Below are 20,304 nucleotides of genomic sequence, written 5' to 3' on the forward strand. Positions count from 1 at the left end.
ACCCGAGCTCATTTTCTAGTGGTTATCAAATTAAAGTTTACCTTTCTCGTTTTAGCGAACCCTGTCGCTAACGATGCGGTCCGAGCGTCACCAGTACCGTGCCAGTTGACGATGCTTCCGCCTAAAACTGCAAGACAACAAAGCCCCGCACTGCCTTCCCTGCCCCCCCCCCCCTTGTGCCTTGGAGCACGAGTGCAGTGACAAATTTTCACTCGAGTTTCGTGCCAATATTTAGATAATTTCGTAATTGCTAAAATTTGGTACTGGTTTGTTAAATAATTACTCTTCACTCGATACACCGGCTTTTGGCCGGATGGCGGGCAAGTGGTGGGAAGAGTGATGCGAATACCAACCATTGTACAGCGTGTAACTAATGCCAGCAAGGATGAACTCTAGCTGGCAGGGAGGTCGACACAGGTCGAACAAGTTCAAACGCAGGCGCTGGCTGTGCGCTGAAATCGAAGCTTTACTTATCACGTTGTTTACTGTGCTAGTGGTTAGGATGGATATAAATAAGGTGTACGAACAAGTTCGTTGTTGCCATGAGCATAACTGTCCTTTAAGCCAGTTTAAGTAATTGTGGTTCATTACAAAAACGGCACAGTGAAGCAAAAACTGAAGCTTTGTGATGTGGGTTGCATACCTTTAGGCTTAGTTTTTATTTTCATTAAAACACTAATAATCAAAAAATCAAAGCATTTAATACAGTATTTGTTTTGCTATTAAATGTAATAATTTGAGCTTATAAAAACCAAAAAAAGGCTTTTTCCTCGAAGTTTTAACCCCTCTTTCAAGCATTTATTTTTCACCATTCAAACCAATACACACTTTCACCACTTCTTACTGAAGCGATTCTACCAAACCATTGCTCCGGCGCTAGAAATGTTTGCACATTTCCTCAAGTTATGACCCCGTTTCCCGAGGGAATAGTGCCCTCTCGTGGGGGTTGTGAAATAAATCAGCAGGAAAAAAAAGGTTCCACTCTAAAAAGCGAACAAAAGGGTACCACCGTGCACATTTATTAGCCAATCAGCAATATGATCGATTCGTTTTATGTTTTGTCTCGGTGTGTGTGTGTGTGTATGCGTTTTCTGTTGTCCGGCTTATACTCTCCCGTCTGTCGGCTAAAGTGTTCAGCCAGGGCCAGCTGCAGCTGCCCCGTAACAGACACTGGCCTGTGGCCAACCATTTGTGCATGCAGTTTTGCTTGTCCAGCATTCGATCAATGTTTTATTTGAAATGTTTCACCCGCCCCTGGGGAGTATGGTTGGGACGAATGGGACGAACGCACTGATCCTGATGCCTACAATGGGATAGCCTTGCGGGTGGCCCAATTCGCACACTTTCTAATACCAGCATAAGGCGAATCCTTTTTAAACCCCAAAGCTCATCAGCTCACGTCGATTTTTCTGTGAACGTGTGCATCTGCTACACACACACACTCACACACACAAACGCACATACACTCTCCGCACTCTAAAACTCTAGCCCCGGTTTAGCCCGGCAGCCGTCAACGTGTACACCGTAACGCAGCCACAGATTGAGCGAAGCATTTGGCATTTGATTTAATTACGCCAACACTGCACACGTTCGCACGCATGCTCCTAAAGTCCGACAATATTACCGTCCGGTAATCGATGATGGCTGTTTGGCCGGCGTACACACATACATATATTTGACCAACAATTGTGCTTTGCGTGTATACGGGCGGTAATTGAATATTCTGACGTTCGGATGCGGATGTGATGCGAAGCTTGTACCTGGGCAAAAAACTACCACCATTAGCAGTGAGGCTAATAATTTTCATCATTTTTTCTCCCTTACACACACAAACCCCCCCCCCCCTCTCTCTCTCTCTCTCTCTCTCTCTCTCTCTCTCTCTCTCTCTCTCTCTTCTTTTTTTTCTCACCCTTTCCCTTAAGCCCTTTTAGTTGCACAACTCTACGCTCGTTCGCTTTGTTTACCGCCAGCGCGTCCATTACGTTATTAATTATTTACACTTTGCGTTGGTGCATTTGCAAGTGACAGGTATGCAAGCAAGGCAGCCGAAACGTTCTGCACTAGTCACAATCATAATGAAAACCTGTTTCCCGCGTAATTCGGTGTGCTTTCGGTACATTTTTTTTTGTTTTTCGCTAATAAATGTTGCTCACTGCAAACAGTGAATAGTAAATGTTTAACATTGAATCACCGCTCGCACTGAAAATTCGTGCCGTTTTCTACCTTCATCGATTTTTGTTTTGCTCTGTTGAATGTTTGCCAGTAAGCAGATTGCAATATTTAATACCACATTTTTGTGCTGCCATGGCTGTGTGCATCATTATTTACATAAAGCAACGCAGATCAAGTTTTTCTGTTGCTTTTGTTTTTGAATTTGCATGAAAATATCGAACTTTCATGTTATTGATTGCAATTAGAAAACGTATTATTTCTCTTAAATAAGACAAACAACAAGCTTTCCTAATGGTTACATATTCAGTTCATTTGATTATAATGTGCTGAACCACACTAAGCACACATTGCTGGCATCGCAATCATCTCGTAAACTATATTGAAGCCAATGTTCCGGAACCGGAAGCGACAACTGAACGGAGCAAGCAGTGTTTGCCCGCTGCCGGCAGCACAAAGCTAATACACACATTCCTTACCAGCTGTACACGGGGTTTCGTTTCCCGAAAGCAAACTGCACCCGTTCCTGGTCGGACGTCTTTGATCTTAGTGAGAAGGGCAAGAGCGACGCTATGTTGGGCAGGTTCCAAAATAGCAACCAATATGATGCACGGTACACACGTGCACTGTCTGTCTGACGCTCCTGTTTCCATTCCGCAGTTCGTGATACGTCTGAAGCGACTAGATGAAGGAGATTAATTTTAAAATTCCCCAAACAGCGTCCATCCATGGTGTATGGGAGCAGACGTTGTGGAACGTGTTTTTGTTTTCTTCCTTTCCGGACTTTCAGTATGGCTTCCGGGTAACGGGTCACCGTTGCAATCGTAATCGTCTGAAAGACATAACACTCTTCGTTTAATCATTGTTTACGTAATGCGACACTTTTGGTGTACAGTATATTTTGATACAGTTAGTTTCTAGTGAAGTGTATCATCTTTTCAGTACTTAAAACAAGCGATTTTAACAACCACTTGCTCCAGAACGGTAATTACTGTTGCGCTGGTCCTGCCCCATTCTTGCACAACATTCCTGCTAGAGAAACACTTCTGGTAGAGAAAATTCCTGGGAGAGAAAATAGATTAAGGCAGAGGCGGTGGTCTTCTGAAATAAACAATAATAATAATAACAAAAACAGCTCGTTACTTTATTAGCACGAGCAACTGCATTCCAACCAACAAGCAAACAAATTAACAAAGGAAACATGCAAACTTTCATAACGAACACAAATCAGCAGCAAACAAAACAAAACAGAAAAAGAATCGAAACAAAGTTAAACACACGTCGAGTAACCCACGCCCGGTAATGAAATATCCTTAATTACAGCACAAATTCACCGACCAGGTGACACACAGGTGTCTCTACATTGCAGGCAGATCCCACTTGTGCCGTCTCAGTTTCCAGCACGGCAAAGTTGCATCTGCCTGTCCTTGTGCCAGACAGCCACGGGTGAAAGAACCGACGCAAGTGCGACCGGCTGCACCACAACAAAAACGGTTGAAAATTGTAAATGAAAGGAAAACTTTCATCTGCAACCATTGCTACCATACCACTCGTCAGTTATGCTCGTTTTCTATAGCATACAAAGACGATGCAGCAGTTGTGTAGCGACGTGTAGCTTTACATGTATGTATCTTGCCATTTACGCTTGCTTGTAAAGAGTTTCAACTAACTTTATAATTTTTAACATCATTCTCTAGCACTCAGTAATCTTAATAAAATTGAATTTTGAGGAACGGAATGATTTCCAAATAGCTCGCCGTCTGGTTGTGCATTGCATACCTTTAGGCGCTTTGCTGGCAAAACAGGAATAAAGGCTTGATTTGCCAAAAGTATCGGTTATAAAAAAGTTGTACTTTAAGAGACAATATTTCCCTCGCCGAAGCACATTATTTCTCTCAAGTTTTCTAAATATTTCCCATCACATTTTGATATTTTAATAGTCCCCCAAAAAAGTTCGCCCACCATCATGGAGACGCCTGGTATTTGACAGTACAAACTGCATCGAAACCAAACTGCGTACCAAGGCAAATTCATTTGAAAACCCAACCGGCTGCGGTAGAGTGTGCAGTGCATTAAATGGAACAAAAGAACAAAAATGTACCAAAACTTGCCATTCCTCATTTTCCGCTACCGGCCTTTTTTGTCTTATTTTAATCAACCAATAGTTCCAACCGCTCAGCGAACTATGCGACAACAGTCCCCAAAATTAGCTCTCCTTCACTCACTCACTCCTCCTCCTCCTCCTCCGGTAACAGCATTCAATCAAAAGCTGTTGCTTAAAACTTTCTCCTCCTCCCCCCCCCCCCTCCCATACCGATGTGCCTTGCTGTCTCACAATTTGTCTGCATTCCGGGAATCAGTTCCGGCTGCCAAAGTTTTATAGCAATCTAGCGGAAATGTGCCCGCGCTAACACACACACACACGCATTGATAGACGCGACGCAGTTACGCTGAAAGATTGCTTTCCGCTTCCACTGGGCTGGTGTTTCCATTTTCTTTGCTCATTTGACTATTTTTCCCTCCGGATTGCAAAATCAAGCGAAAAACCAAGATTTACATCCACGTCAGCGAGTTCATGGCTGAGTGAGTTTCGGCCCTGTCACGCTGTCCATGAAATTGGATGTTTGTTCTTCCTTTTTGTTTCTTTCCATTTGCCGTACATTGCAATCGACGCGATGCCATCGAAACCCGAAAAATAGCGAATTTAAAGATACACAAATTTTCCGATCAGTTCATTTCGTATGCCAAACCCGCGACGGGTTTTCTTCTTCCAACTTCCAACCCCTCCGTTCAGCTCACTTTTCTCCCCCACCCACGTTGCCACGTAAAACCAGGATTCAGCTGCTCGAATTTGAACCGGGCACGGCCTGTGGTACGGCACAAATTATAAATGCAACCAAAACCCTACAATCAGTCAACCGCAACTTGCAGCCCCGAGTAAAACCGCATCGCATTGTATCGCATTCGGCATTCGAGGGAAGCTTTCTTAGCCAATCCTGGGATTCCCAGCGCCGTGCTGGGAAGGGTCGTAAATGTTTTATCCTGCCGGATGCGTTCCGGTGGCTGCCGGGTAGCCGGACGGGTAGCCTGACCGGCCATAAAATGGACAATGCGAAATGCAGTTGACTTACGGCAGTTGTGCAGTCAGGCGTCAGGGAGCGTCGCAATTTGCAAACCCCGTGACCGCGGAACTGCGCAATGAGCGAGCACTAGATTGCTTCTTGCAAATGAGCCGCCCCTTGGATGCCTTCGAAGCCCTGTCCGCTTTCCCGTTGGCGGTGCTTTGCTTTACCGCAGAAATTGGATAATTTTTCTGACAAACGCAGGACAGTGCCTGGGCTGTTGTGATTGAATCGGATGGGATGAACGGGGATGGGTAAAGAGAGCGAGAGAGAGAGAGAGAGAGAGAGAGAGAGAGAGAGAGAGAGAGAGAGAGAGAGAGAGAGAAATAAAGAAAGTAGAAACCTACAGCAACTGTTGCGAAAGCTTAGCCGAGGAACGGTAGCCATACGCTTAACGAGATGCAGTTGGCGTTTGTCATGGCTGGCAAACGGGAAGCGCCACACAGCTGGCGGTTGCTGGGTAAAACGGTTTTTATTATCACGCTCTGCAGTCGCAGTTGGAAGGTTTGTTACAGTGAAACCGCACATTAAAAATTCCTTTCATCCCGAGCTACGTGATTGAAAGTGGAAAGTAGGACGGGGACTGTTCGTTAATAATGTACATGTGATTTATTTTTCAGTCAAATTATGTGAGTAAAGCGTACAAACAAATACGACAGCAGACGAATAAATACCAAGCAAAAAGTACTTACCACATGAAATAAAGAATTTGAGAGATAGACCACAGTGAAAAGATACAAATCTGATTGAAGAATAAAAGTTAGCAAGAGGAAATGGACAAATAGAAATAAATGAAAACCGCATTAAAAGAAGTAACAACAAAGTTCCACTAACATGATAGTAATACTTACCAACTACCACCGCAAAGTAACCATTCATCTGCACCGGCAATGGGCAATGGAATGAACATAATAACTGCGGGAAAATTATTTTCCCCGCACACAATCGTTTCGAAAATTGTTTTCCGAATGTCACCGAAAAGCGAAAAAAAACCGGCTGGTACCCAACACATTCGCCACTTTCCAACTCCGCGCCGGAGTCGATGAAAAGTACAAACAACTTTACGATTGACCACGCGAGAACTTTTTATGAGCCTTTGGTCACACTTGGTACACACCACCATCGCGTACAATGTCCCAACACACTTGGTTTTCTTTATTTTTTTTTTTTGCTGTAACAAAAACGAAGTGAAACAAGCACTTTCTGCTCTCTCTTTCTCATCTGCTCACATTGGCCGGCTCAGCGTGAGCTCACCGTAGACCGTCATTTCGCCGGCTGTCGAAACCAACGTTCCACAATTTCTGTTTAAGTTCCGCCGCAGAATAGAAGGGGCTTGCTAGAAGAATAACCCATACAACCATACATATAAACACGTGTACTGAGAACAAGATGTATGATTTTTTTTCCTTTGGGGCAATATTCGGGAAGAAAAGTGTGTGGGAAGAAGAGAGAGAAAAAAAACAACATTTGCTTGGAAACCGCACGAGTACAGGGCACGAGTAATTAGAAAACGTCCTCACAGTCCACTTCTGATCCATGCACAGAACCACTAGCTTCCCCTTCAAAGCTCAATTCCAGTTGGTAATACGACATACGACACAAATTTTATTCTGCCCCCTTTTTCCATTACTGCTTCCTTTCTCTCTATCTCTCTCTCTCTGTCTTTCCTGCCCAATTGCCCTTTCGTTTGATTCTGTTCGTCGCATTCGATCGCCGTACAAGCAACAAGCTTGTTTTCATCACGGCACGGAAGCACGGAAGCTTTCCAGCTTGGTTTACTGTTTGTTTTTGTTTTCCCTAGGCATGGATTTATTTTCAAATTGCATTCCTGCTACAACCAAGGGAAAAGGAAAAGACAAAATAAAACAGGGGAAACGGAAAGACGCTACGTGGTTTTACTCACGGCAAGGGACGACGAGAGGAAAAGGGGTAGCGAAAAACACATTGATAAGTGGAAAATGGGGGTGGGTGAAAAACACACTGAAAAGTGGTATCCTACACGCACAATCTACGTAACGTAGCTGCCTTGCTAGTAACGGCAAGGAAACGTTGCCAGTTTCAAGTTTCGTGTGCCACCGTGTGGGGCAAAAGATACAATTGAAAAGATCGCGCCCAGCTGGCAGCGTGTACAAGGTAAGGTACATGTATTCGTAGCTCTATACCGTGATGATGTACCACCCTGCTACTGTTGCTGTACGGCGTACTAGGTAGCGAATACCTACGAAGGATGAAACTTTTGACTCGATTTTGTGGAACGAACAGGATTTCTTGCTGCTTGCTTTCGATACATGGAATTGTATCTACATCAGAACCGCTCATTCAGAATGCAACTACTGGGGCAACACGTTCAAGCACATATTGTTGTGTGTTCAGTCTTTAACAATATTACTTTGCCGAAACACAGCAGAGGCAGGAGTATTTCGGAAAGATGTTTGATTTAAAGTGAACCTTTATCGATTTTTTGTACAAATGCGATGCGTTCTTGCGTTGTACTACGTTAAGCATAGAACGAATGAATAAATACTTCATTTAGAGATAGACTTTTCTAAACACCTGACGATGGGTAATTGGCTTAGTTTGACGAAGTTTGCTCGATTAAGAACAATAAAAGCAGACAAAGGCTTTCAATTAGTATATTGAAAATGTTCTAACAGAACAAACAAAATGCATCTATAAGCTGGTACATTTCTCTTTAAAATAGCAAATTTACTGCAACAGATCAAGAAAGTATGAAAGAGCACTGTAACGAGCACGTTGTAATACGTATTGCAAACTTTTAGGCTATTATTCGGACCATTCTTTTTTCGCACGTGTTTGCACAAATCCGATTGCGATCGTAATCACTTACCTGGAACAGAATTCTAAGCGCCTGAAGGTATGCAAATTTAAAACAAATATTAAGCAAATGTTTATTAAACCGACAAGAGCTTTCAATGAATTGCAGGAAAACGTTCTGCCAGAAATATACAATTAAAATTCTCTGAAGCTTACACTATATAATAGTCAATTAGCTACACTAGACCATCCATAGTATGGATTCCATACCATGCGCACTGAAATGCATACTTTGCTATACATATTGCATACTGTTAGGCTTTTATTTCTTTTCTTCAAAGAAACAAACGTGTAAAAAGAACAATCATCCTTCTCAAAGTCCATATTTTATCAATTATGCAATTTATTTTAAAGAAATACTACCAAAAATGGCACAAATTCACTGGCCTCAGAGAGAAAATGAAATGCTCACAAACAACTGCTTCGAAGGAAAACATACCAGCATGCCAATCAAACCAAGCCAAGCATGCACACCGAATCGACTTGTTGCACTGTGCTGCGATGCAAACGAATGCGATCCACAGTACACACGTGCGCATAGCAGGTAGACCGAGGACCGATTGACAACCATACCACGGTTCGTTAGTGCCTGTGTGTCGCTACCATGCAACAGGTTGTAGTCGATGGTGCAACAACAGTGCCCGCAAGTACCAGCGTAAGTGATACCACTTGTAAATGTAACGAAAAGTGACAAATTTACTTTAACTTATTTTGTCCATTTTCCTTTCGACACGGTACAAGCATTTCACGCGAGCATAGTTTTATGGTACGTCGCTCTTCCTACACGAACCGTACCTCAGTGCGCACGGTATTTACTATTCTAATTACACATATTAATTGTACGCTTAGCCTGCCTGCCGGTGTGTTTCAACGCATACTCGTTTTAGCAATCCTAATGCAATTCCCCGTTTATGTGGTATTTATACATGCGCATGCAATGGTAGAGCTACAACAATTAGCTAATGATGCACTATTCGTGACGTTCTAGTGAAGTGGAAGCGCAAACATAAACAGCATGAGTACGAGCGTACTGCGCACAGTACGAATACCGCACGCGTACGGCATGCTTGCGGGACCCGGTTGGTTCGCGTAGGCAACACCGCTCACACCGCATTGCAGCATCGGTGGAAGGAGGAATGCAGGACCTATTTACGTAGAAATTTAGCCATCTAGCCGGCTAGCCCGGCAGCAAAAACGGTAACCAGCACGAAACGGGAACGCGCAAATGAAGCGCACAGACGCATGCTGAAGCGTTGCTATCTTTAGGAAGGTACTCACTCATTTGTGAGTGTTTATTTTATTTTACGAAATAGACATAAATATAGCTGCATCAAGTGTGTGTATCACGTCAATACGCGTTGCAAAAGGAGCTTTCTTGTATGGATGTATGTATGCATGATTACTCGGTACTGACATATTTACGGCAGCATTAATAACGATCCATCACGGTTCATTCAGTTCGCTAACTGATTTTACGGTTTTTGCATAGACACTGAACGCGGGCCAACTGGTCATTCGAATTCACTGACTTTCCGCGTGCCGAGTGCCCAACAGTTGATAATGAAACGAAAGCAACGAACCTACCCCTTCTATTGCATGATTCCCCATACTGTATCGTATCTTGGTCGCATAATCAATAACGGGTGGATGGAAACCCCCCAAATCATCCCCCCACGTTGCTCAATGAGATGCATGCAGCAATGAAAAACAAACAGATGTTCCGAGCCGTCCAGGTTATGTTATGATTGAAAGCAATCTGGCTTTTCTTCTTTCTTTCTTTCGTGCGATCTGCACAAAACCCCGGCAGCAACACTCGTGCGCTAGTCCCTGTCAGCCAGTCAATCATGGTGCGACGCCCGGAGGGAGCACACACACGAAGTGGACGTGGATAACTTTTCTAGCTCGGTTGGCTCGTTTCATTTCAAAATGCAAGCTGCATTCTTCTCATCCTCCTACCCGCTTTTATCATTGCGAGCGATCGCGATTCGCATCACCCAGCAGTAGTAGTAGCAGCCCCTGCAGGTGCTGTGTTTTGTCGAAACGCCGTTAAGATAAAATGCATATGATTAGAAGTGGCAACAATATGGTCGATCCGGTGTCGATCCTCCAGCAGCAGCAGCAGCAGCATTATCCAGTTTGGGAGTGGCGCTTTTATTCGCACTTTACTGCGCGTGGTGATGGTCGGATGGTGGTGTGTGCGCTGGTGCTGTTGCCCCCGGGCTGATTGGTTGATGCGCGCCGAGCATCGCGCAATGCTACGGCACACATCAATCCACCCCACCCTGGGGGCTGTTATTGTAATGTGAGTGGTCAATTTTACGATAATTATTATGGTGTGCACCACCTGCCGGTCCTTCCCCACACCATGTGCGTGTGTGTGTGTGTGTGTGTATGTGTGAGCTACTTCCGGGTTGGTTGGTGTGCGGCGTCGAAAAGCGCCCTCGCTTTTCTGCTTCACCGTTTGATTTGATTCGATTCACATAACCGCAGGGGGAAAACATTTGTTTTATGCTCGACTGCTCGGCAGCTATTCTGGCGCTGTTGTTGCCAATCAACGCGTAGCGTGGAACTGTTTGGCCAATTCTAGTAAAAAAACACACACACACGCACATACACACACATCCACCCATCGACATCAAGCTTTTGTCACTCGACCGACGTACCGGAGCGGTGGGGTGGTTTCGGGGTGCTCGAAGCGGAAATTAAATTTTCAAACCACCGAAATGGTACCCGCGTGCGCTCGCCGGCGAAACGGAAAGGCGGAACACCGCCAAGGATCAACATTAAAGGGTGACTGCACACATACTGGCCCGGGTACGTTCGCTCGTTCGCCCACTGAAATGTGCACGCGCTTCAAACGCGTTCGATTATTAATGTGGCGCTTGCCGGCTTCTAATGCTCAATGATCCGGTGAGCATCATTAACGGCGGTGTGTCCACCGCTCGCACGTACATGTGTGTTTGTGTGTGCGCACGGTATATGTTGCCAGCCAACGGCCAAGCTCGTACGTTTTGCGGTGGGCGCATTTTACATTGTTTCAAGTACCATACATTACGCTAGCCCACTTGACGTCTGCTACTTGAGTTAATTACTCGTTGTTTGCTAACAGTGGGCGCATCCTTTCCCCGCCTCTTACCCTTTCTATCACTCTCTCCCTCCTTTCGTTCGGCCATTTCGTGGGACGTTTGTGCTGTCCGCAGCGGTTTAAGGGAAGGCACCACACCAATGACCGCAATGGCTTTTGTACGACAGTTCTTGAGTTTATTCAGTTCTTTAAAGCCTCACATTCGACACGTCAATTCATTTCATCTATCTATACAGTGCAGAAACTGTACCAATGGAGGTACTTTCTTGCGTGTCTACCTCGCAGCAGTTGGACCACCGTCAGGGAATATCATCCTTGAAGGCAATCTTTGGAATGCGCTTCGATTCGTACAGCTTGAGGAATATGTTCAACGCCACCTTCAGATTCCACGACGACTCCTCCAGGCACCGTTTGCACCAGGCCCGATTCAATTGAGTGAGCTCCTTGAAGACGATCATTGCGTTCTCCCGATCGTTATCGTCACATTGCATGGAAGTATCCTGCACAGGGAAAACGATTACATCAACTGCACACTATAAATTGAAGAACGTTTCACTTACGATTCCATTCTCCGCCACCGGCGTCGCCTCGTTCCGCCGTCCGAACGCGTCATTGCCTTCCTGCGTCATGCTGTACATGTGCAGCATATCATTGTGGATCTTGTACTCGATCGCATCGTGAAACAGGTTCGTGCCCATACCGCACGGCTGCAGGTACCAGGTGCGGGTAAACCCAATGTAGCTTACATGCCCGAGCGCACTCACTTCGTCCTCGTGCATACGACCGTGCACCGTGATCATGACGCGCTCGGGCGTAAACACGGGCACATCGATACGGAACGAGTAGAAATCGAACTCCGTCTTGGGGAAGGACGTCAACACGTACCCGATACGCTCGTTGCCGACGATCAGCTTGGACACGGCCCGGTCCAGACTGTCCTTAAACTGCAGCAAATTACGGCTGTGCTGGGCGTAGCTGGCTTGCCGGTCCAGCTGCGCATCCAGCTGCTGCCCCGACTGCTCGATGTCAAAGTCACACGTCATCGAGAACTGTGCCTTTGGGTGGTACAGCTCCTGCAGGTCACCGCGCTGGAACGAGTCGAACAGCGCGAAGTAGTGCTTCACGAACGATTCCGCAAACTTGTACGCTTCCGGTGTGCAGAGATAGTTCTGGCAGTAGGTGAAATTCCCGAGCAGCGTACGTCCATCCAGCTGCTGCAGCATACCGAAGTACTGCCTAACCTTCCGCACGTACTCCACGCTGGAGCGCATCGTGCCGCACAGTGGGTTATTGTCCAGGAATAACTCCGTAATGTTGTTCCACGGAACGCCTTGCAGGTCCGAGATTTTCGAAAGCTAAACGAAAGGACACGTATTAGTACCATGCTGCGGTACGGTGTGATTCAAATGTCAATAACGGTTCGTTTTGAAATGTTTTAAGAACGGGTGTTTGTGAAATATTTCACCGTACCTAACTTTTCAAACGCACTGTACTAAAACCGAACCGATGTAACGCATCAAATATTCTGAGCGCAACGGAAACTTACCGCATTGTAGCGCAGATCGAGCGACACCAGCTTGTAAAACTTGGACAAGCTTTCCAGCGCGGCACAGTTCCGAAGACCATTGTTCCGCAGCCGCAGCACCAAACAGCTGTTGCCGTACTTCCGGGCAGCAAACTCCAGCACGTACGCGAGCGTGCTCGGGCTTTTCGCGCAAAAGTCAACCACCATGCACTCGTTCAGCTCATCCTGCATCGAGCACAGGTCCAGGCAGCCCAGCTTGAACCGTTTGTTAACGAACCGTTCCAGCTTGCGCAGCGGCTGCACATCGGCGTCGCTCGCTTCGGCAACGTTCATCGCCAGCGCTAGCTTCAGCACGGTGTTGTGCGCAGGGATCGGCAGTTTCAGCTTTTGCTTCACCAGAAACAGCAGCGCATCGAAGCAGTTTTGCACGAGAAACTCGTCCTGCTTGGAGTAGGTTTTGTAGTAGCAGGGGTAGAACGCATGCTTGCCCAGCAGATGGAACAGCCCGTCCAGAATGTCCTGCTTGTTGCACACACCGTTATGGTGCACCGTCACCTTATGCCAGTGGGGTGTTATGTTGTACTTTTGAAAGGCGCCCGGGTTCAGGTCCGCTTCCGTTATCACCGTCCCGGGGGAGGTTATTTCCACTTCCTCCTCTTCCTCCGCATCGTCACGCACCGCTTTGGTCGTGACGGTTTGGGTCAGGTTGGAGTCCTACGAGACGGGATGAGCAAATAAAACAAAAAGATTTACTCAATGAGCGAATTATTAAACCGATTCCCTAACGCATTCTTACCAGCTTTAACAGGTTCGGGAAAAAGCTGCGTATAATTTTCTCATAATCAGGCACATCGGTTAAGTTGTTCCCCTCCACGTACAGCTCCACCAGCGGGATGTCCTTCAGCAAACGGAGCGAGCTCGGATGTTTGATACGGTTGCCTCGCAAGTCCAAGCTGATCAGTTTCGTATCCTTCAGCGCAGCCAGCAGCGACATGTGGCTGATATCGTTGTTCGCGAGCCGCAAACGGGAAATACACGCATTGCCGTCCATGGCCTGCGCAATCGCCGAACAGACCACCTCAAACTGGGCCCGGTTGCCTAGGTACACGCAGAGCTCCCGCAACGAGGCATGCTCCGCAAAGCTGTCCAGGTTCAGCACCGCAATGTCACCGTACTGGGCCGCATTATCGCACCGCTCCTGTACCGCCTTCGTAATGGTTTGGCGCGGGAATATCTGCCCCGTGTGGAACCGGGCCGCCCCGAGCCGTACGCTGATTGGAAGCGCCATGCTGCCCGCCTTTAGCTGCAGGCCCTCCTCGAACATCTTCAGCAGCACCTGGCTGCACATTCGCAGCAGGAAAAAGTCCGCATTCGCGTGGCGCCGATACGCCACAGGGAAAAAATCACAGTACGAGTAGCTGCCGAACAGGGCTTCCAAAATTTTCTGCCTCGTGCAGCCGTTGCCGTGGTGCACTATCACCTGGTGCCACATGTCCGCTCGGTTCAGCAACGCCCGGTCTAGGGAGAGATTGGCCGCATTGTACACCGGACCTGCCAGCTTCGGCTCCAGCACGATGTCCAGCTCGCCGGTGCACATTTTTAACGACTGCGGCTTATCGCTGTGCACATTGTAGAAACTGTTTTCATCGTGCTCCTGCGGTGTGGACTGTTCCAAAACTGCCGTGGCGGGGGCGATAGTAGCAGCTTGGGGGCGTTTTCCCCGCTCCTTGCTTTGCATTTCCTGCAGCATATCCTTGATGCAGCTCTCGGTTTCATCGCTTTGCTGATCGAAATCATCTCCCGGTTCCGCCTTCACGAGAGGCGAGTTTTCTTCGTCCATTTCGTTCTATTTTCCTTGAATACTAATGCCGACACGGAAGAAATCGAAATCGCTACACCGGCATTTTTTTTAGCTCCGGCAACAACAAAATACGCTAAACGAAGCAAAAATGACAACTGTCTGTTGTTAGTGACAGTGCTGCCAGATTGATCAAAAAAGCATTCAAAACTTTGAAAAAGGTTGCAATAGATTTTAAGAAAGCATTCAAATTCTTTCAACGCATTTGCATCAAGACCAATGCTAATACAAATTACAAAAACGCTGGTTAAAATTGATTTATAAGATTAAGAAATAACACAAACATCGAATAAAAGCATCAATATCACACGGAGCACAGTGGTCGCGATGACATCCACGGAAACGTGATGACCGGAAGCCTTCCCACAGTGCGTGTTTGTTGTTATTCGGATTTTCCTGATCAATACACTTTATTTCACAATCGCACGACGTCCTCCAATTATTGGAAAATTGTGTAACTCAAACACAAAAGAAATGTTATTCCTTACAGTATCCAGGAGTGCAGTTACCTCCTGCCTGCGGTCACGCGCCCTCTCTAGCGGCAGATTCAACTGGGCAGCCATCAAAACGGTACAGGAAAAGGTTGATCCGTACACGAAAATACACATCAACTGTGCATACGACCTGAAAATCGTTCCCTATGATCTGCTGGACTGTCCGGACTCAAACCTCTTGAAGGCAACGGTCAAGCAGGGCAACAATGTGGACAGCTTGGCAGTGAAAATCACCGATAAAACTGTCACCATCACGAGCGACCCGAACGCCGGTGGGTGCGAATGTATCTTGGAGGTGCCGATCAAGGCGGACCTGCAGATCCGCAACGATGGTAGCACCACCATCGCAAACCTGTACAGCGACGAAATCGACGTCGTTGGCACTGGTAATATAGAGACACGCAGCCTTCGTTCCACAAACATTCAGCTCTGCAGCACTGCCGGCAATATTGCCTGCCAGGGGATCACGCTGGCGGAAAATGTAACGGCCACGACGGTGGGCAAGGGAAACATATTCCTGGACAAACTGCAGGGAGGATCGGTTAGTGCGACTACCGAGGCGGGCAACATTTCGGTCAACGCAAGCTACTCGAACCGAAGCACGTTCCAGACGCGGGACGGGGACATGGAGCTGAAAAGCATACACAAGGATTGTACCGTACGATCGAACGGTGGCAAAAGTCTCACCATGAGTACGTGTGTCATTAATCCTGTGATTAGTTGTACATTAATAAAATATTCATCTCTTATTCCTACAGAGGGCTTCTACGGTACACTAAACGCAGACGTTGGGAGCGAAAACGTAACACTGCAACTATCGGAAATGGTCGGTACAAGCAATATCAAAGCAGTGGCCACCAAAACGTTGCATCTAAATCTGGCCGAAACTGTGTACGACACATCGTCGATCAAGGTGAAATCCACCCAGCTTACGCTCGACAGCTCGATGGACGACAAGGAACATCGACGAGATGGCAACAGTGCCGTGCTGGGTAAAGCCGAAGCAGAAAACACGTTACACGTCGAAACGAGCGGGTCGGTGGTAGTGCGAAAAATGTCCTGGGCCGATAGCTTTTCTTTCAGCGGCATGAATCAGATAGAGCAACAGTAAAAAATCTGCATCGACATGCGCAACGTGCGTCTACTCTCAGGGCAGCATTTGAATGATGGTAGGCTTTAGTATATTTTTAATTACGCAAATACCCCCAACCTAGCGGATGATGTTTTCTTTCGCAAGAGAGAAATGTCCACTCAGTCATTAAAATAGCATTCAGATATTTATGTACCAGATACGAAAGCATCACGCAGAATAAAAATAGTGTTTCCCAGTTGCAACACCCATAATTGGCATTTTCCGGAGATGATTTCCTTACGTTTCTTGCTTTTTAAAAATGTAACAATCTGTAATTATGCCAAATTACAGGGCAATTATATTCACTTGAAAAACAAACCTTATACCCTACATCACATGCAGCTTAACAGAAACTGCAATTACTCTAACGACCAAACAACTTCTCCCCCTATGCACTGTCCCGACACACACACTCTCACCAGTATCGTGGCATACCAGTCGGGTGAAAGAAATCCTCCCCGCACAGATCGGTACTACACTCAAACGCACCAGCCCGACCACATTTGCATACGTTGCAGTGGCGGCGAAACACCTTTCCTTCCGGACACGGACGACTTCCGTTGCCTTGCTGCCGTTCGATCGCATTCAGCAGGTCAAGGTCGTAGGAACAGATGCGCTGCGTTGAGTTTCCGATTGCCAAACAGTTGATGAAGCTCTCGCCGGCTCCCATCGTGCGCCGGTAACGACCGCGTGGTGTTGCTGGTTTGAGGAAATTGATACGTTCAATTTAAAGAGGTAGATAATTACAATCACACCGCTCTTACCACTCCTACTGCTGACGGTGAAGGAGAGCAAAACAATTCCCACAATAATTGCAGCGAACTTCATCGCGTGAATGGTTGGGTTCGTTTGAGGGCGATTTGCAAGAACGGACCAGCTTAAGGCGGGAATGATAAGCAACTGCATTTAGCAGCATTTTCTAGGCTATCGCTATTCCCGATTCTCGCCTGTGTTGCGCTACTCTCAATTAATGGCGATAGTAACGGATGAAATACTTTCTACTACGTTTCAAATCATGATTAAATGCTGCAGCATTGATTTTTTTATACATTCCACGAAACTCGCAACAGTTTCGCTCTTCATCCGTTCGATACAATCTTTATTACAGTTACAGCATGGAGCTCGATTTTTTATAGCCCAAATCCGACTACTTATGCGACTGCTGGCGTTTTCGAAATTAATTCCACCCCCTTCTATCTGGGTCGATGTTGCGCACAAGGCGCTTCGGATGCAACAGATGAGGAGAATGGTCGTACGCATTCTTTTTTTTTTTTGTAGCCAAATACGATGGACGATATTGCGAAAAAAAGCGTGGGTCATTTGTCAACATTATAATACAGTTTATTCTCCGTTTATTCAATCTTTCTGAAAGACTTCAAATTCATGCAGACCATTTTTAATCCAGTCAGGTCGTCCGCCGTTAGCTGTATTTTACAATTACTCTTCCATAAGAGCAGATATGTATATGTATGAAAATTCTTCCTATGGCTATTCTGTATCATTCCTGAGCAATTATTTCCATTACCAAAATTCATCCAATTAACATCGAGAACGCAAGATTGAAACAAAGAAAATAAGTTATTTACCAGTTAGGTGTGGCTGAGCTCGTTGCTGAAGTTGTCCTATTTTCATTGTTGCAACAGGACAATAACAACAAATTCTGTAATTTACCCCTGGCTGGATTAAACAAAATAAAGTGAATTCGATGTACAAACAGTGAACGTATAGATTAACAACGTGTACCAGCACAAAAGGATAATTCAACAGCGAAATGGCCAGAGACAGCCAAATCAAAACGCAACTCCTACCATATTCCTACATCTTTACATTGAAAGGCACTGAAACTAACTACCTATCTAAGTCTAAGGGGTTGCTAGAAATTGTAATCCGATTGCAGCTCCTCCATCGTACAGGAGTTTAAGTTTGCGACCAACGCTTTCGTCAGCATGTTACAATCGTTCGATACCAGCACAACCTGTGCGTCACCGGCAACCGTTTGCACCTGCAGCGCACAGTTTACGATGGAATCATCCGGCGACAGCAATGGCATCAGCTCGATTGTATCGTCCCACGGGTGCTGCCCCTTGACGCGTGCATCTTTGGCGCGCAGCATTTTGTGCAGGAATTTCACCACCGGTACAATCTTCGAGGCTAGCTGCGGCTTTTTGTGCTTCACCGTGTCCAGCTCGTGCAGCACCTTGTACGGTATGATCACGATCGGTTGACGTCCTGCGAATGGAGAGAAGTTTTTTATTTAAATTTCCATACAAAAGATGGAATACTCCTCTTACCTTTGTATTTCTTCGAAAGAAAGCTCTGAAAGTCCTGATAATGCTCGATGAAAATGTTGGTGTCAATTACGCAGTAAAAGTAGCTAGGAAACGCACTCAGTCCCTCTTTGTATTTGGTCTTCAGGTCGGACATTGCTTTCTGCGAATCATTGTTCGTTTCCTTCTGCTTTTCAGCCTTTTTCGGCTGTTCGTTGGTCGATGGTTTTGAGTCGCTCGTCGATTTGTGTTGTACCCTTTTTGGTTCTGGTGAGTAGTCAAACTCCATACAGTCCATACTATCGTTCGCTGGTATGGGCGGAGAAAGGAGTGCAGCCGGCTCGGGACTGTTCATTTCTACATCATCCACATCCATCTCATTGCTGTCTGCTACAGTAGATGTGCTTGTTGCTACACAAGCTGCCCCGGTGCCAGTTGTAATACTGACGGGTTTGGTGGCTGCATGTGTTACAGCAGCAACGGGGATAGTGGCAGGAACGGTGGCAACACGAGTAACAGTAGATGTAGAGCTAGACTGTTTAAAGCTTGATGGTAATGCTAGCTTTTTCTTTGGAGGGCTGTCCCCATTCGGGGCGGTACGTTTCAGCGGGACGCTTGTCACAGCCTTTGCCTTTTTTTGCTCCTCTACCTCCTGGTGCAGGGCGGTACAAAGTTGCTCCAGTCTGGCCTGGGCCGATCCGGGCCGGGTACCGTACAGCTCCGCTCGCCATGGCACTGGCAAACCCTTTGCCTTTTTGTGTTTGGCCTTCACAATAGTTGACAGCGGTTTGTCCGCTTTGCTCGAAACGCTGGCAGTGTTGGGCAGTTTGCTAGGTATTGTAGCGAATCGGCCCGTCTTTGCTTCGTTGGCCACTTTCGTTTGTTTTGTGTCCAGTGCGGATGTCGTCACTGTTACCGGTGTGCCCGGTTTGGGTGATTGGAATGAATGACTTAAACGGTGCGCTATTTTTGATTGCGGTGTTGCCGCTTTGAACGAGGGCCCAACGGAAGGCGAAGTTGCCTTCCAGCGGTCCGCCCCTTGCCATTCCGGAGATCTCATCCTTTTAGCTTCCCGCGGCGATTCCGGCGTGGTGGGTGGTGCTTCCTTTCGTTTAGAGCTCATCTTTGCCGTGTGATACGTTCGGCACGCCGCATTACCATACGGAACAAGTATTGTGATCTGACTAAGCGGCTGCGCTTGATTGTCAACTGAAAGAAGAGAAAAGCCGTTGATTGGTTGGAAAAATTGACTGTCCAAATAAAAACACCATTCCTCGCTAACTACACCAACCAGCATGTTTTAGTGTATCCTTTGCATCTCCTTCTGCTTTCTGGACACAAAGTTTTTTGCACATGCGTAACCAGCGTAAACCAGCGTTTCCTCAGTGTGGGGCAATGGGTTTTCCTTTGAATAAAACACCACAGTAACACACATCTCTTTATAACGCACAATATGATGGTGCCATCTTTGCTTACCTATTTCGGGGACAATGCTGTGTACCACCACTATCGGGAAAACATCGAGATTTTTATGAAAATCTGAACATACCGCACTTTTATTTGTACACAAAACGCAGACTTTATTGGCACTGACGAAGGTAAACAAAGCGCCGAACTGTCAAAACCAGTGTGGCCAGATTATTTTGGAAGATTTCGGGAGAAGCACCAAAATTGTATCTGTAGTTTTCGTTATGAGTTTCAAATTGTATCGAAAGTTATGGGTATGTTTTGAAATGTTAAGCGAAGTGGGGGTGGGGGTGTAAATCTGAACGAGAAAATACTTCTTCTTCTTCTTTGGCACAACAACCGCTGTCGGT

General features: G+C 46.3%; 4 protein-coding genes across 5 annotated transcripts; 1 reads left to right on the forward strand and 3 right to left on the reverse strand.

The window, feature by feature from the left end:
* Positions 1–11,296: 11,296 nt before the first annotated feature.
* On the reverse strand, positions 11,297–14,661 carry LOC121590284 (nuclear RNA export factor 2). The gene is made up of 4 exons (XM_041909797.1): positions 13,533–14,661; positions 12,758–13,450; positions 11,772–12,566; positions 11,297–11,711 (listed from the first exon to the last, which is right to left on the reverse strand). Exons 1-4 carry the CDS (start codon positions 14,574–14,576, stop codon positions 11,511–11,513), a joined length of 2,733 nt encoding a protein of 910 aa, XP_041765731.1. The 5' UTR covers positions 14,577–14,661; the 3' UTR covers positions 11,297–11,510.
* A 310-nt stretch (positions 14,662–14,971) lies between these two features.
* LOC121590242 lies at positions 14,972–16,422 on the forward strand. The gene is made up of 2 exons (XM_041909725.1): positions 14,972–15,780; positions 15,847–16,422. The coding sequence occupies exons 1-2, from the start codon at positions 15,069–15,071 to the stop codon at positions 16,197–16,199; spliced, it is 1,065 nt and encodes a 354-aa protein (XP_041765659.1). The 5' UTR covers positions 14,972–15,068; the 3' UTR covers positions 16,200–16,422.
* A 123-nt stretch (positions 16,423–16,545) lies between these two features.
* Positions 16,546–17,109, reverse strand: LOC121590244. Of its 2 annotated transcripts, none has more exons than XM_041909726.1 (2): positions 16,985–17,109; positions 16,546–16,922 (listed from the first exon to the last, which is right to left on the reverse strand). In XM_041909726.1, exons 1-2 carry the CDS (start codon positions 17,046–17,048, stop codon positions 16,636–16,638), a joined length of 351 nt encoding a protein of 116 aa, XP_041765660.1. In that variant the 5' UTR covers positions 17,049–17,109; the 3' UTR covers positions 16,546–16,635. The 2 variants fall into 2 exon arrangements, with proteins under 2 accessions (XP_041765660.1, XP_041765661.1); XM_041909727.1 differs by having other exon boundaries at positions 16,546–16,919; positions 16,985–17,105.
* Positions 17,110–17,525: 416 nt separating this feature from the next.
* On the reverse strand, positions 17,526–20,102 carry LOC121590151. The gene is made up of 4 exons (XM_041909576.1): positions 19,964–20,102; positions 19,779–19,892; positions 18,512–19,696; positions 17,526–18,449 (listed from the first exon to the last, which is right to left on the reverse strand). The coding sequence occupies exons 2-4, from the start codon at positions 19,840–19,842 to the stop codon at positions 18,094–18,096; spliced, it is 1,605 nt and encodes a 534-aa protein (XP_041765510.1). The 5' UTR covers positions 19,843–19,892; positions 19,964–20,102; the 3' UTR covers positions 17,526–18,093.
* Positions 20,103–20,304: the final 202 nt, after the last annotated feature.

The sequence above is a fragment of the Anopheles merus genome, chromosome 2R, assembly GCF_017562075.2.
Source record: "Anopheles merus strain MAF chromosome 2R, AmerM5.1, whole genome shotgun sequence".
Taxonomy (NCBI): Eukaryota; Metazoa; Arthropoda; class Insecta; order Diptera; family Culicidae; genus Anopheles; species Anopheles merus.

Bases quoted from the DNA above. Each gene is read 5' to 3' on its own strand.
- LOC121590284 (XM_041909797.1), bottom strand. From the start codon at position 14,576: ATGGACGAAGAAAACTCGCCTCTCGTGAAGGCGGAACCGGGAGATGAT. The intron at 13,451-13,532 runs GTAAGAATGCGT...CCCGTCTCGTAG, and splicing joins TCCCGAACCTGTTAAAGCTG to GACTCCAACCTGACCCAAAC. The intron at 12,567-12,757 runs GTAAGTTTCCGT...CCTTTCGTTTAG, and splicing joins TCGATCTGCGCTACAATGCG to CTTTCGAAAATCTCGGACCT.
- LOC121590242 (XM_041909725.1), top strand. From the start codon at position 15,069: ATGTTATTCCTTACAGTATCCAGGAGTGCAGTTACCTCCTGCCTGCGG. The intron at 15,781-15,846 runs GTACGTGTGTCA...TTATTCCTACAG, and splicing joins TGGCAAAAGTCTCACCATGA to AGGGCTTCTACGGTACACTA.
- LOC121590244 (XM_041909726.1), bottom strand. From the start codon at position 17,048: ATGAAGTTCGCTGCAATTATTGTGGGAATTGTTTTGCTCTCCTTCACC. The intron at 16,923-16,984 runs GTAAGAGCGGTG...ATTTCCTCAAAC, and splicing joins CACCGTCAGCAGTAGGAGTG to CAGCAACACCACGCGGTCGT.
- LOC121590151 (XM_041909576.1), bottom strand. From the start codon at position 19,842: ATGTGCAAAAAACTTTGTGTCCAGAAAGCAGAAGGAGATGCAAAGGAT. The intron at 19,697-19,778 runs GTTGGTGTAGTT...CTCTTCTTTCAG, and splicing joins GGATACACTAAAACATGCTG to TTGACAATCAAGCGCAGCCG. The intron at 18,450-18,511 runs GTAAGAGGAGTA...CTCCATTCGCAG, and splicing joins TCTTTCGAAGAAATACAAAG to GACGTCAACCGATCGTGATC.